The 12294-nt window shown below is 45.1% G+C and overlaps 1 protein-coding gene across 9 annotated transcripts in view; it reads left to right on the top strand.

Annotated features, from left to right (window-relative positions):
* Nucleotides 1–12294, top strand: part of XYLB (xylulokinase) — a 129666-nt gene that overhangs the window by 99897 nt on the left and 17475 nt on the right. For all 9 annotated transcript variants that reach the window (XR_003093315.1, XR_003093318.1, XR_003093319.1 and 6 more), the window contains one exon: nucleotides 6619–6677. Coding sequence is in view for 1 of the 9 variants with exons in the window: in XM_025200447.1 (XP_025056232.1) it covers nucleotides 6619–6677 (59 nt within the window). In the remaining 8 variants the exon portion in view is untranslated. The remainder of the gene's footprint in view (nucleotides 1–6618; nucleotides 6678–12294) is intronic.

Below are 12294 nucleotides of genomic sequence, written 5' to 3'. Positions count from 1 at the left end.
CCTGCTGTTGTCAAGCGTGTGTCTGATACCTGGTGAAAATTTGGAGCAACTGAGATCACTAGTCACACATGAAAATCTTGGCTTTGGTTGGAGTCTGTCCCTGCTCTCATTTACATTGCCAGATGTTCATTAATTTCAGGATTTATTACCACTTATTTTAATATTTTATATCTGTTTTTATGATTTACCTGGCTCTTACTGTAAGCTGTCCTGAACCTTTTTTCAGGGAGAGCAGCATATAAATCACACAAATAAATAAATAAGATTTCAAACTATTACCTAGATTTTATGGTAGATGCAATAGTGTTGAGACTACTACTACTACTACTACCACCCTCTCCCTCTCCCTCTCTTTTCTTCTCCTCCTCTTCTCTCTCTCCTACTACTACACACACACACACACACACACACTTTAGACTTTTTTTGCTGCTTTAACTGTAGCAATTTGGTAGGTTGCAGCTTTATAGGTGGACGATCAATTTTGTACTCAAAGACTTTTTTTTTAAAAGTGCTTCTTTTTAAAAATAAATTGCTTAATCGGGAAGATTCCTGACCTTCTGATTGAGCAATTGAAAACATAAATAAAAAATTACAGCAGATCTTGAAACATTGAAACTTCTTCCATTTTAAGTGAGGCAGCTGCCAAGCTGAACAGCAAGTACGGCTCGTTTTCTTCATACTAGTGTCTGCCACTTTGAAATGTAAATTAAAAAAGACTTTAAAATGCTTTTTGATACAGTTTTTCCATATTCACTTTTTAGTATAGCAGATATGATTAAATTCAGTCTACTCTTGAGCTTTAAACCAGTGGAACAAAATCAATTGGGACAGTTGTATTAGTTTACCAGACCAGAAACTTGGCTGTTTTACTTAGTACCCACCATTCAACAGCTAAAGTCTAAACCATGGGTAGGCAAGCCCTAGCTCACGTGCCAGTATCTGGCATGCAAAGGCATTTTGTTTGGCGCACAGGCCTCTGGGTGGACAGCTGGGAAGTGGCCAGGGCTAAACTGCCACAACAAGGATCAGGCCCCTCGCAAGTCCCCTGCCACCTGCCCCTGGTACACCAACATCTTACAGATTGAGGCTGGGGGTATTTTTTGGCACTCTGCCCAAAAATGTTGCTGACCCCTGGTCTAAACTGCGGTTGAGTGGATTCTGTTCATTGTGAGCATATATTGACCCACTACTTCCCTAGCATTGCAGTGGCAGGGTATGGGCAGTACCCATGGCCCGTGCTTTTATCTCTTGCACTCTATAGGTTGTTTCAAGTTTTGCACCTTGTAATAACATATGGTATCTCTGAGGAATTCTTATGGAAATAATTGTCAGCAAATGCAGGGGTTTCAACTCAATGATCTCATTGGCCTTCCAGTCCTATGCAAATATATTGGAAAAGACAGGTTTCAGGTTTTTTTTAAATTACAGAGTTTGGGGTTAAGCAGAGAAATAAAGGAAGAACTGATTTTTGCCATCACTTGCAAACTGTAAACTACAATTATTTGCAATCCCATTTTTTGCTGGAAAGGGTTGGTGGTCATATTCTGTCTCCTCTGTTTTATTCAGGGGACCAGCCATGATAGGGGAGGATGTTCTTCAACTCCAGAAAGTTTTATTTTAGAATGGGTAGGAGCTACAGAGCCAGTGGGAGCAAGAAAGGGAATTTGACTTTTCGGTACATCATGGCGGAGGGTGGAATTACCGGTTCTGTGCCTCTCTATGGAATTCAGATTCGGGGGTTAAAATTGTGGGCAGGTTTTTAGGGCTGTTCATTATTACTCTAAAGTGTGTTTAAAGGTGTGCCCACTTTTTCTACCCTTTACCTTTGCCAGTGTGGCCTCCTGGGTGGGGCAGTGGGTTGGTGTCAGGAGACCTGCCTCCTATGCCTGGCTCTGCCATTTCACCCCATGCATGAGCTGATCGGTTTGTTACATTTGTGTGCTCTTTTTTACCTACTTCCCACGCTTTACCTTTGTCTGTTTAGACTGAGATCTCTTCAGTGTAGAGCACGTTGTCTCACCTATGTGTTTGTACACAGCACCAGGAAGTGACTAGCTTCTTTGGGGCTAGTGGTTCACAACCTTTTTAGGCTCAAGGCACCCCTCGATAGGACTTGAGGCATCCCTCGGAAAATGACAGCTCTTAGCTCACATTTTCTTTTTGACTACAGGAAAATAATAGAGCAATTCTGCTGCTACAATGAACTCAGAAAGACCACAACAGGGCAGAATGGTTTTCACACTGTGGATTCCTATTTGAAATTTCTGGGTTTCTCTTACGACTCATATTCAGGCACCTACCACTGCTAACATTGTGTGGCATCCTACAGCATCCTTGAAAGGATCGCAAGGCACTCCTGGGTGCCATAGCGCCCTGGCTGAGAATCTCTGCTCTCTGAGATGCAAAGTGGTAGGTCTCACGTGGAATCAACTTTAATAATAATGAACAAGCTACACTGAACACCGTGTAAGAAAATGTAAGCACTTGTTCCTGCTGCAGTAGTATACAGATTCCATCTCTACTGATGTCTTTCTTTTCCTACAGACACTATTGTTTTAACATAATTTCATTAATCCAGTCAATATGTACCCTACAGCAATGAGAGCTGTGTAGGACGTGTGCGCCCTGCAGGATTCCTTCTTGCTATAGATTTTCCACTACACCTGGTTGTGCTAATGTACTTGCAGGAAGGGAAAACATGCTCTCAGCCCTCCAAGAAGCTAAAATTCTGCACACCAATGAATGCTGGTTTTTTTCCGACTCCACTTTGCAATATGCAACCCAGATTAACAGTTGCTGTAGATGGGGCTTTAATTAAAAGATGTTTAAGCCAATTCCCTTAACTGTCAAAGGATTTACTCCATGAATTATGTTTGCTACAGTTGTTAGGTTATTTCAGCAGTGCAGAGTTTAAGTACCTTTTGTGCACTGCCATAGGGGATGGATGGCAGCCCCTGACAGATTCATACAGTTGGCTGAGAACAGTTGATACTGATGGATGAATGATGTCTTCGCTTATGCTGCTGAGTACATAAATGACTGCATTTTGTTTGCTTTGTAATCTGCACCCAATTACACATCTCAGGGTAAATATACATTTTTCAGTAAAATGAACTGTATTTACACCGTGAAAGACAATCCCTAAAATATATGCCAGCTTCTTCAGACCGGATGAAGACAACAACAGACTCATTTATATTTTTGGGCCAGTTGCCTTGAAACCCCCAGCTCTTCACTGAACAAAACTGGCCAAAACTCGCCCACTGAACTCAGTGCCTGTGCCTGTCCAGAAGCAGAACTGCCTTTACGAATGCAGTCAGATTCAGTTTTAATGTCTTGTTTGCAATAAAGCTAGACCATTCCTTACAGCAGTGGGGGCCGAGCATTTTGGAAATCTTCCCACAAATTAGCTCTGTACCCTTCCCAAGTGTCACTCCAGTTCCTTTCCCTTACCCAATCTCCTGCTCTGCCTTCTGCTTCGTGCCCTGTGCTCCCTGCCCCACCTGATGCTCTCCTTTCTGCTCCCTGCCCTTTCTGCCACTGTGCTGCCTTCATATAGCATCTTAGGCTTAGACCTTGAGAGCATGTCTACACTACAAACTTACCATTTCAAGCAGTGGTGTCTTCAAACACACCTTGCTGCTATGATGAGCTTCCTACAGACCTGGAAGCAGTGTAGTCCTGTTTACATATTTAAAACAGCATTGCCATTTTTAGTGCGTTTAACACCCCAAACAAAAATTGCCATTATCCATTGAGATATTAAGAAAATGCCTTGGTTTTTTGGTAAGCCAAATATTTCAATCGTGTTCTTTATTACGAAAAAGTTGCAGTGCATTTAAAAGACCCAAAATACTTTGTGAAAAAATCAAACTTAAACAGCACCACAGGAAAAAAATGGCTTTTTTAGTGTTAAGGCCTTTTGAAAAAGATTAAATTAATCCTTTAGACTGAAAAATTATAAACCTGTTCTACACAGAAATTGTTAAATTAACCAAGAAAAGCAGTTCTCTTATAATAGGTTACCAAGCCATTTAGGGAATATATCACTACTGGAAAGATGATTGTCCTTTAAAATCTAAATCCCAGTAGGAAGCTGCAAGTGAGAGAAATTTTCTGACCTAGTAGGAGGAGAGGTTTATTCCAACTTCAGATTGCAGGGGATAATAATATGATCATAAGAATATCTGTAATCTTCCCTATCATGGTGACCAGCCATTTGTTTAGAATCTGATATTATTTGAGGAAGGTTAGCAGTTGTGCGGTGCTGATGAAATCCTGAGCCTACCAGGGGCATGCCATGCGATTGCCTGTGGTAGAAGGGGACTGGACCCGAGGGAGGACCCAAGAGATCCCTTCCAGCCCCGTGTTCATAAAACAGAAGGGTTGTCTCTTGTATGGACATTGAAGTCAACTGGAACACATGGTTCAATAAGCAATATGTAGCTCAGTATTTGCCCAGGCCAGTTCATAGTAATAGACTCTGGATGCGTGTCTATAAAAAGCACATTGGACAAAAGGCTGGAGTATGCATGGATAGAAGTGGTTCAGAGAGAGAGTTCAGGGCATGGTTTATCGCAGAGTTAAGGGGATGGGGCTTTCTTGCACTTCAGATACTCCACAGTAGCTGGCCATGTACACACTCTTACTCTGTAGTAAGGGGAGAGGTAGTCACCCATGCTGTAATAAGGGGAAGCTAACCTGTGGTCACTTAGCCTTCAGTGAAAGAAGCTAGCTTCCTTTGACCTGGTGCAATGACCACACGCGTGGATAGCTACCAAAATATAGCTGACATCTCCACCCTCCTTTACCTCAAAGAAACCCTTTTGCGTCTATGCACTTAGCCAGAAGATGGCTATAGTTTTCATTCAGGGTCTTAATGTTTGCCTCTCCACTGTTCTTCCCTGCGGCAGTTTAGCACTGTCCAAAGTGCTGCTCTCGAGACTGGACAGAAATAAGCCTTGTCCTCCGGACGAGTCACAGTTGTGCTACAAAGTGAAGCGAACCAGTCTGTTTGCCCCTTGTGCCTGTTACGTAGGACGGCTTTCGAACGTGGTGTTTCTCTCGAACGCGATGCTGTTATGAGAGCATCATGCCCTCCACCAGACTTCATGCAACAGAAACTCAGCTGCTAGGCGAAGTATCAAAAGTTCAGTTTTGTTTCCAGGAACAGTGGCTTACTGGTTATTTTTTTCACTGGTTCCTGGGTTATTGCATTGTTTTGATAATCTTGGCAGGGATCTGTCACTCTGTGTCGGTATAATTGAAACTCGTTTTCCCCGAGGAATCACTCTGCCGCTTGGTTTATTTGTTTACTGACATTGACAGAGATCCTAATGGCTTTTAAAACCCAATTTGTGCATCGCTGAATATCCTCCAAAGAGGAAAATAAGATTAAATTTATTGGTAAAATAAGGTTCTCCTTGCAGTGTTTTGGCTGGCTCTTTGTCTCTACCTGAGCAAATCATTGTGGGCTCAAAAGCTGTATGAGGGCCCTCTGCAATATGCATCTCCATTTTGATGTTATTTTTTCTGGCTTCAAGTTCTCAAGGGATAAACCACAACAAGTTGTTTACGGCCTCAAGAGTTGTTGGCCAGCTTTTCCTTTGCGTGCTGCTCTTTGTCTTCAGCTCATGGCAAACTGGAGCCAGCATAATAAAAAATAAGTAAAGCCTTGTTTTGGGAAGGCTTTTACTACCTTGCCACCTCCAAATGCTGTGATAGTTATTAGGAAATGTTTATCAAAAGCATAACAATCATGGGTCCTGATTTATTGTAGTAATTAAATATTTGCCCAGCTTCAAACACGTGAATAGGCTCATCAAAGTTGGGAGGACTATTTCAATATTTAAGTACCTTGCTGAATTGAGGATGTAGATGGATACAGGGTGTGTCCTAAAAATCATGCGTATCCATAAATGACCCCAGATAGGACAGCAGTTCAGGAGGGAATTCTTACTGATGAGAAGGAAGGAGGAATTTCTTGAAGTTTTCATTGAAGGAAGGAAATGTTAATGGAGTTTTTTAATATCTAAAAAGCATTGGCTCAGTTTCTGTTTTCAGTGGAGGATCAGGTAGCTTTTTTATTTTATCAAAGCAATCCCTAATTATTTCCTGAAATATGTTCTTTGTCAATAATAATGGGCTTGCCAAGATTTCTTTGACCCTGAATGTGAACATCACAAGGAGATATATGTTTTGAAAATTCTGCTGGTTTTAAAGGTTATCTGTCAGGTTGTATCTATGTAACTGAGATCCAAACTGAGACTGACTTCACATCTGAAGTGTAACGTCATACCATCTTGCCTGCCTTTTTCTATCCCCCTCTAGCTCATTGGTTTTGGTAGCACAGTGGTAAGAGGTATTATAAATATTGTAATCCCATTATATCCTTATGTGCCTTGCAGAGGTAGGCAAATAGCATTATCTCCTTTTTTGCAGATGCCAGAATTGAGGTTCAGAGAGTTCAACCTAACTCAAAGTCAGCTGACGAGCCAGTGGGAAAGTCAGGGATAGAACATGGCTCCTGGTTCCTACTTACCTGTTATAATTGCCCAGATCAATAGCAAAATATGTGACAGTACTTTATTTCAGTCTTCCCTTTCTATTGTATTGCAGTGCCGAAGACAAGAATTTTAGCTACTGGGGGAGCATCTCATAATAAAGAAATTTTACAGGTAAGTGCAGAACACTTGAGTTCATCAGTGATTTGGATGCGGGGGTTGAAAGCACTCTGTCCAAATTCGCAGGCAACACCAAACTATGGGGTACGGTAAATGCGCTGGAGGGCAGGGAGTGAATCCAGGTGGATTTGGATAGACTGGGGAAGTGGGTGGATCAGAATAGGATGCAGGTTAACAAGGATAAGGGCAAGGTGCTGCACCTGTGGGGAGAGAATCTCCAATACACCTATAGACTGGGAAGTACCATTCTGAGTACCATGGCAGTGGAAAGGGATCTCAGAGACTTGGTTGATGCAAAAATAAACCTGAGTTGCCAATGTGACGAGGTAATAAGTAAAGCTAACCGCACTCTTTCTTCCATTAGTAGGTGCATCACAGGCAGGTCTAGGGAGGTGATGCTTCCCCTCTATGCGGCATTGGTCAGGCCACAGATGGAGTACTGCGTCCAGTTTTCAGTGCTGCACTCAAGAGGGATGTGGCTAGCATTGAGAGGGTTTAGAGAAGGGCTACTTATGTGGTTGAGGGCCTGTGGGTAAGATCATATGAAGACAGACTGAGGAACCTGAATCTCTTCAGCCTCCGCAAGAGAAGGCTGAGAGGTGATCTTGTGGCTGGCTAGAAACTCATCAGGGGGGCTCAGCAGGGAATAGGGGATAATCTGTTTACCAGGGCACCCCTTGGGGTTACTAGAAATAACAGCCACAAACTAAAGGAGAGTAGATTTAGATTGGATATCTGGAAGAAATTTTTTACGGTGAGGGTTGCCAAAATATGGAATGGGCTTCCATGGTGCTTTCCCCTACCTTGGAGGTGTTCAAGAAAAGATTAGACAGGCACCTAGCTGGGGTTTTTTAACCCCGGCGCTCTTTCCTGCCTGGAGCAGGGGGTCAGACTTGATCTACAGAGTCCCTTCTGACCCTAGAAATCTATGCAATCTATGAAATCTATGAGTTTTTAAGGAAATTGCATTGAACTGGGTGGTCACAGCTGCAGCACTAGAGTTTTATCTACATGTATTGAGCACAAACAACTATAGTTGCACATAAAATTACAAATATGGTTATAGCTCTTGGGGGTTTTGCTCAGATACCTTGTGGTGAGCATTGGTAAAAGTATAACCCTTTGTCCCGGTGTTTTAGAAGTTGGCCCTGTTAATTCATTGAGTATTTACATGTTTGTGAAAACATTGGTGATTTCCAAGCTTTATAACTTGAGTCATATTACTTGATCAAATAAACTGCACAGTTCTTGGGAAGAGAACACTGTGTGTGGTTTTATTTAAAAACAAAACAAAACAGAAACGAGACAACGCTTTCCTTCTCCCCCAGAAAAATTCAGTATTGGACCATTCATTTGGCCAGGTGTTTGGTCAATGTTCAACACTTCGGAAAATCTTCACCTTCCACGCTTGGAACAGGTCTGGCAGTCAAATCTCTGTTTGCTCACAGAGCAGATACTTCACATTGCACCATTAGTGCATCTTAGGCAACTACTGCATAACCAGCAGGTTAGGGCACCCAAGGGAATCCATACCTACCCCAGCCCTGGAACGGTGTCCACCTGGGAGTGCAAGGAAGCCTAGGGCTTCCACTGGGACACTTACATGTCTGTATACCAATGTCAGGAGCTTGGGGAACAAACAGAAGGAACTAGTCTTCCTGCTAAGCAAGAAAGACTAAGCATGCTTTGCAGAGGAAAGCTCCATTTGGCTGGCTGCCCAGGGAACTACAGTCTGCAGTGCATCCCTCCCCACAACCCTCTCCATGTGCCCTGCAGCTCCTGATCCAGCAGTGCTGACGGGTCTAGTGCACTGAATCAAGGCCTGCCACTGCTGCTTCAGCAAGCTCATTCAGGTACAGTGTAGGCTGGCGTGGAGTGCAATGAGTGGCTATGTAGACAAAACCAAGGTCTTGGTCATGAGCATCTTCAAGCTCTGCTCCCTGTTCATGTCTGACAACAGCTACATGGCCACCAAGAACACTGCCGTGCCAGATGGCAGGCAGGGCAGGGTTGCTCTGGGCCACTTACAGGCCACCTTCTGCTGCTTTGGGGCACTTGAGACAAGCACCAATGGTTGGGAGCACATTGTCCTGAGGTTCTGGGCTGACGAGCAGTAGCAGCAGAAGTTCAGGATGCACTAAGTCACCAGGGAGATGCCTGCCAAGCTGCTCCTTACCCTGGCATGCCAGGGGATCAACATAAGGGCACCCCTCACTGTAGAGAAACGTGTTGCCATCACCAGCTGGAAGCTCAAGGCTCTTGACTTCCTCTGCTCCCCTGCCAACTAGTTTGGGATGGGCAAGTCCAGAGCACATGTGGGAGCAGTGTCTGGTGTCCAGTGGGTGCTAGTACTGGGATCACCCAGCTTAGCAACCCATGGGAGATCAGCAGTGGGGGAGGATGCTGCCAGTCTTACAGAAGTTTTGCCAGCTAAGTGCATGGGGCTCATGAGCTGTAGCAGCCCCTTGAAGTTGCAGCACCATGCTCAGCCCTGGGCCTCACTTGACATCATGACACTTTGTGAAACATACACACCTCCTGGCAGTGCTGTCCATAGTGTGGCCCTTGGCTAGCACAGCCCTGCACAGCTGACTCTTCCTCCACTTCAGGAGAGGGGCTGATGGGGTTTCCCTTTATTCTAGTCATACCCTTTACCACGAGCCAGTTTTGAATTTCCTGCACAGAAGCTCAACCACCCACATGTTCTTGCTCAGTGCCCTTGACTGGTTGCACCAGAGATCCAGATGCAATAGGAACGTGTGTTTTGCATAGCAGGCTGGCTTGGGAGGTGGGTAGATGCTGGGTTTTTTGGGTGGGAATGATTCTATCTTTACAAAGAAAGATAGTACTGAACTGTAAGTCTGCATGGCAACTTATGAGCCTGGCTTCACGTCCCTGGGGCAGTAGAGTTCAGCATGACAAACAGACTTCCTGATACCTTCAGAAGAAGGGGGTGAGGAGCAAAGCTTCCTGGGATGCTGGAGGACTGAGTCATGGCATGTGGCACTATGTGTAACTATAGGCATTACACATGGTGCTGGAAAAGTTTACACTGCTGAGGATTTGTTATTCATAGAAATCATAGAAAATTAGGGTTGGAAGGGACCTCAGGAGGTCATGTAGTTCAACCCCCTGCTCAAAGCAGAACCATCCCCAACTGGATCATCCCAGCCAAGGCTTTGTCTAGCTGGGTCTTGAAAACCTCCAAGGATGGAGATTGCACCACCTCTCTGGGTAACCCGTTCCAGTGCTTTACTACCCTCCTAGCAAGAAAATTCTTCCTAATATCTAACCTAAACTTCCCTTGCTGCAGCTTGAGACCATTGCTCTTTGATCTGTCATCTGTCACCACTGAGAACAGCCCAGCTCCATCCTCCTTCGAACCTCACTTCAGGTAGTTGAAGGCTGCTATTAAATCCCCCCTCAGTCTTCTCTTCTCTAGACTAAATAAGCCCAGTTCCCTTAGCCTGTCCCCCTAAGTCATGTACCCTAGTCCCCCTCACCATTTTTGTTGCCCTCTGCCAGACTCTCTCCAATTTGTCCACATCCTTTCTGTAGTGGGGACCCAAAACTGGACACAGTACTCCAAATGTGGCCTCACCAGTGCTGAACAGAAGGGAATAATTACGTCCTTTGACCTACTGGCAACACACCTACCAATGCAGCTCAGTATGCCATTAGCCTTCTTGGCAACAAGCGCACACTCCTGGCTCATATTCATCTTATTGTCCACTGTGACCCCCAGGTCCTTTTCTGCAGAGCTGCTGCCCAGCCAGTCAGCCCCCAGCTTGTACCGGTGCATGGGATTACTCTGTCCTAAGTGGAGGACTTTGCACTTGTCCTTGTTGAACCTCAAGAGATTTCTTTTGGTCCAATTCTCCAATTTGTCTAGGTCACTCTGAATCCTAGCTCTACTCTCCAGCGTATCTACTACTCCCCCCAGCTTGGTGTCATCTGCAGACTTGCTGAGGGTGCACTCTATGCCATCTTCCAGGTCATTGATAAAGGCATTGAACAAAACCGGCCCCAGGACCAACCCCTGGGGCACTCCACTTGATACCAGCTGCCAACCAGACAGGAGCCCAATGTTCCAGCCAACTTTCTATCCACCTTACAGTCCATTCATCTGGCCCAGACTTTAGCTTGCCTGAGAGAATGCTGTGGGAAACCGTATCAAAAGCCTTGTTAAGGTCAAGTGGCTCTGTAATCACATCAGCCAATTCCCTCAGCACCCTTGGGTGCATCTCATCTGGCCCCATGGAGTTGTACATGTTCAGGTTTTCTAAATAGTCCCTAACCTGTTCTTTCACCACTGGAGGCTGGTCACCTCCTTCCCAAACTGTGCTGCCTGGTGCAGTAGTCTGGGAGTTGACCTTGCCTGTGATGACTGAGGCAAAAAAGGCACTGAGCACTTCAGCCTTTTTTGCATCCTCTGTCACTAAGTTGCCTCCTCCATTCAGTAAGGGAATTATGTCTCCCAGTTTCTACTTCTTATAATCTTCCTTTTTGTGATTTAGTTTACTGAAGAGTGCCCTTCTAAGCCAAGCTGGTCTTCTGCTGTTCTTCCTGAGTGTTGGGATGGTTTGTTCCTGAACTCTTAGTAAGACGTCTTTAAAGTACAGCCAGCTCTCCTGGACTCCTCTCCCCGTCAGTCTGGCATCCCAGAGGATCCTACCCATGAGTTACCTGAGCTAGTTGAAGTCTGCTTTTCTGAAGTCCAGGGTCCTTACTCTGCTGCTTTCCATCCTTTCTTTCCTCAGGATCCTAAGCCCAATCATCTTGTGGTCAGTGCTGCCCAAGTTGCCATCCACTACTACTTTTCCCATCAATTCATCCCGTTCGTGAGCAGCAAGTCAAGAGCATGGCCCCTAGTTGGTTGCTCCAGCACTTGCACCAGGAAATTGTCCCCAGTATTCTCCAAAAACTTCCTGGATTGCCTGGAGTTATTGGAAAGAGCTAACATTTTATGGCAGAATCACTATGTTATTCTACAACAACATGTTTGAATGGCTTTATCCTTGCTTTTTGCGGTGTTAAAAGGATGTATTTTTTACCATAAATGTAACACTTGAATATGGCCTTAGAAATGTAAGACTTCATGGCTCCTGAGTCATCCAGAACTCCTGGTTCTTAGTTTTGTATGATCATAGGATTTAAAGCCAGTTGGGACAGAATAAGTCAAAGTTAAGTTACATGCTACACTTAGACGAGGGGTGCTCAAGCTCTGGCTTGTGGGCCAGATGTGGCTCACAGAGTTGTACGTAACTCTCCATGGGGCTGGATCAGGAAGTTTGGTGGTGGGGGAATGGTAGCAGTAAATATGGCCACCCTCTCCTCCTGCTATATTCCCAAAACCCAAGACCTCACAGCAGGTTGGGACACAGTCTGGCCCCTCTACCACTCAAATGGCTGGATGGGGAGTAGCCATTCCCCTCTCCCCTAGCTGGATGGGGCTGGGCTATGCCCCCTTCTCCCTGCTGAGCCAACACCCTCTTTCCTTCATGGGGCCAGATTGGGGCTGGGTCAAGCCCCCTCCCCTCTGTGGGGCCAGGTTGGGGCTGGGCCACTACCCTTTCCCCCATGGGTCTGAGCAATGCCGCCTCCTTCCCTC

The sequence above is a fragment of the Alligator sinensis genome, unplaced genomic scaffold (assembly GCF_000455745.1).
Source record: "Alligator sinensis unplaced genomic scaffold, ASM45574v1 scaffold599_1, whole genome shotgun sequence".
NCBI classification, from domain to species: Eukaryota; Metazoa; Chordata; order Crocodylia; family Alligatoridae; genus Alligator; species Alligator sinensis.
The sequence above is the reverse complement of the archived record's forward strand: the minus strand, read 5'-3'. Positions and strand labels throughout refer to the sequence as shown.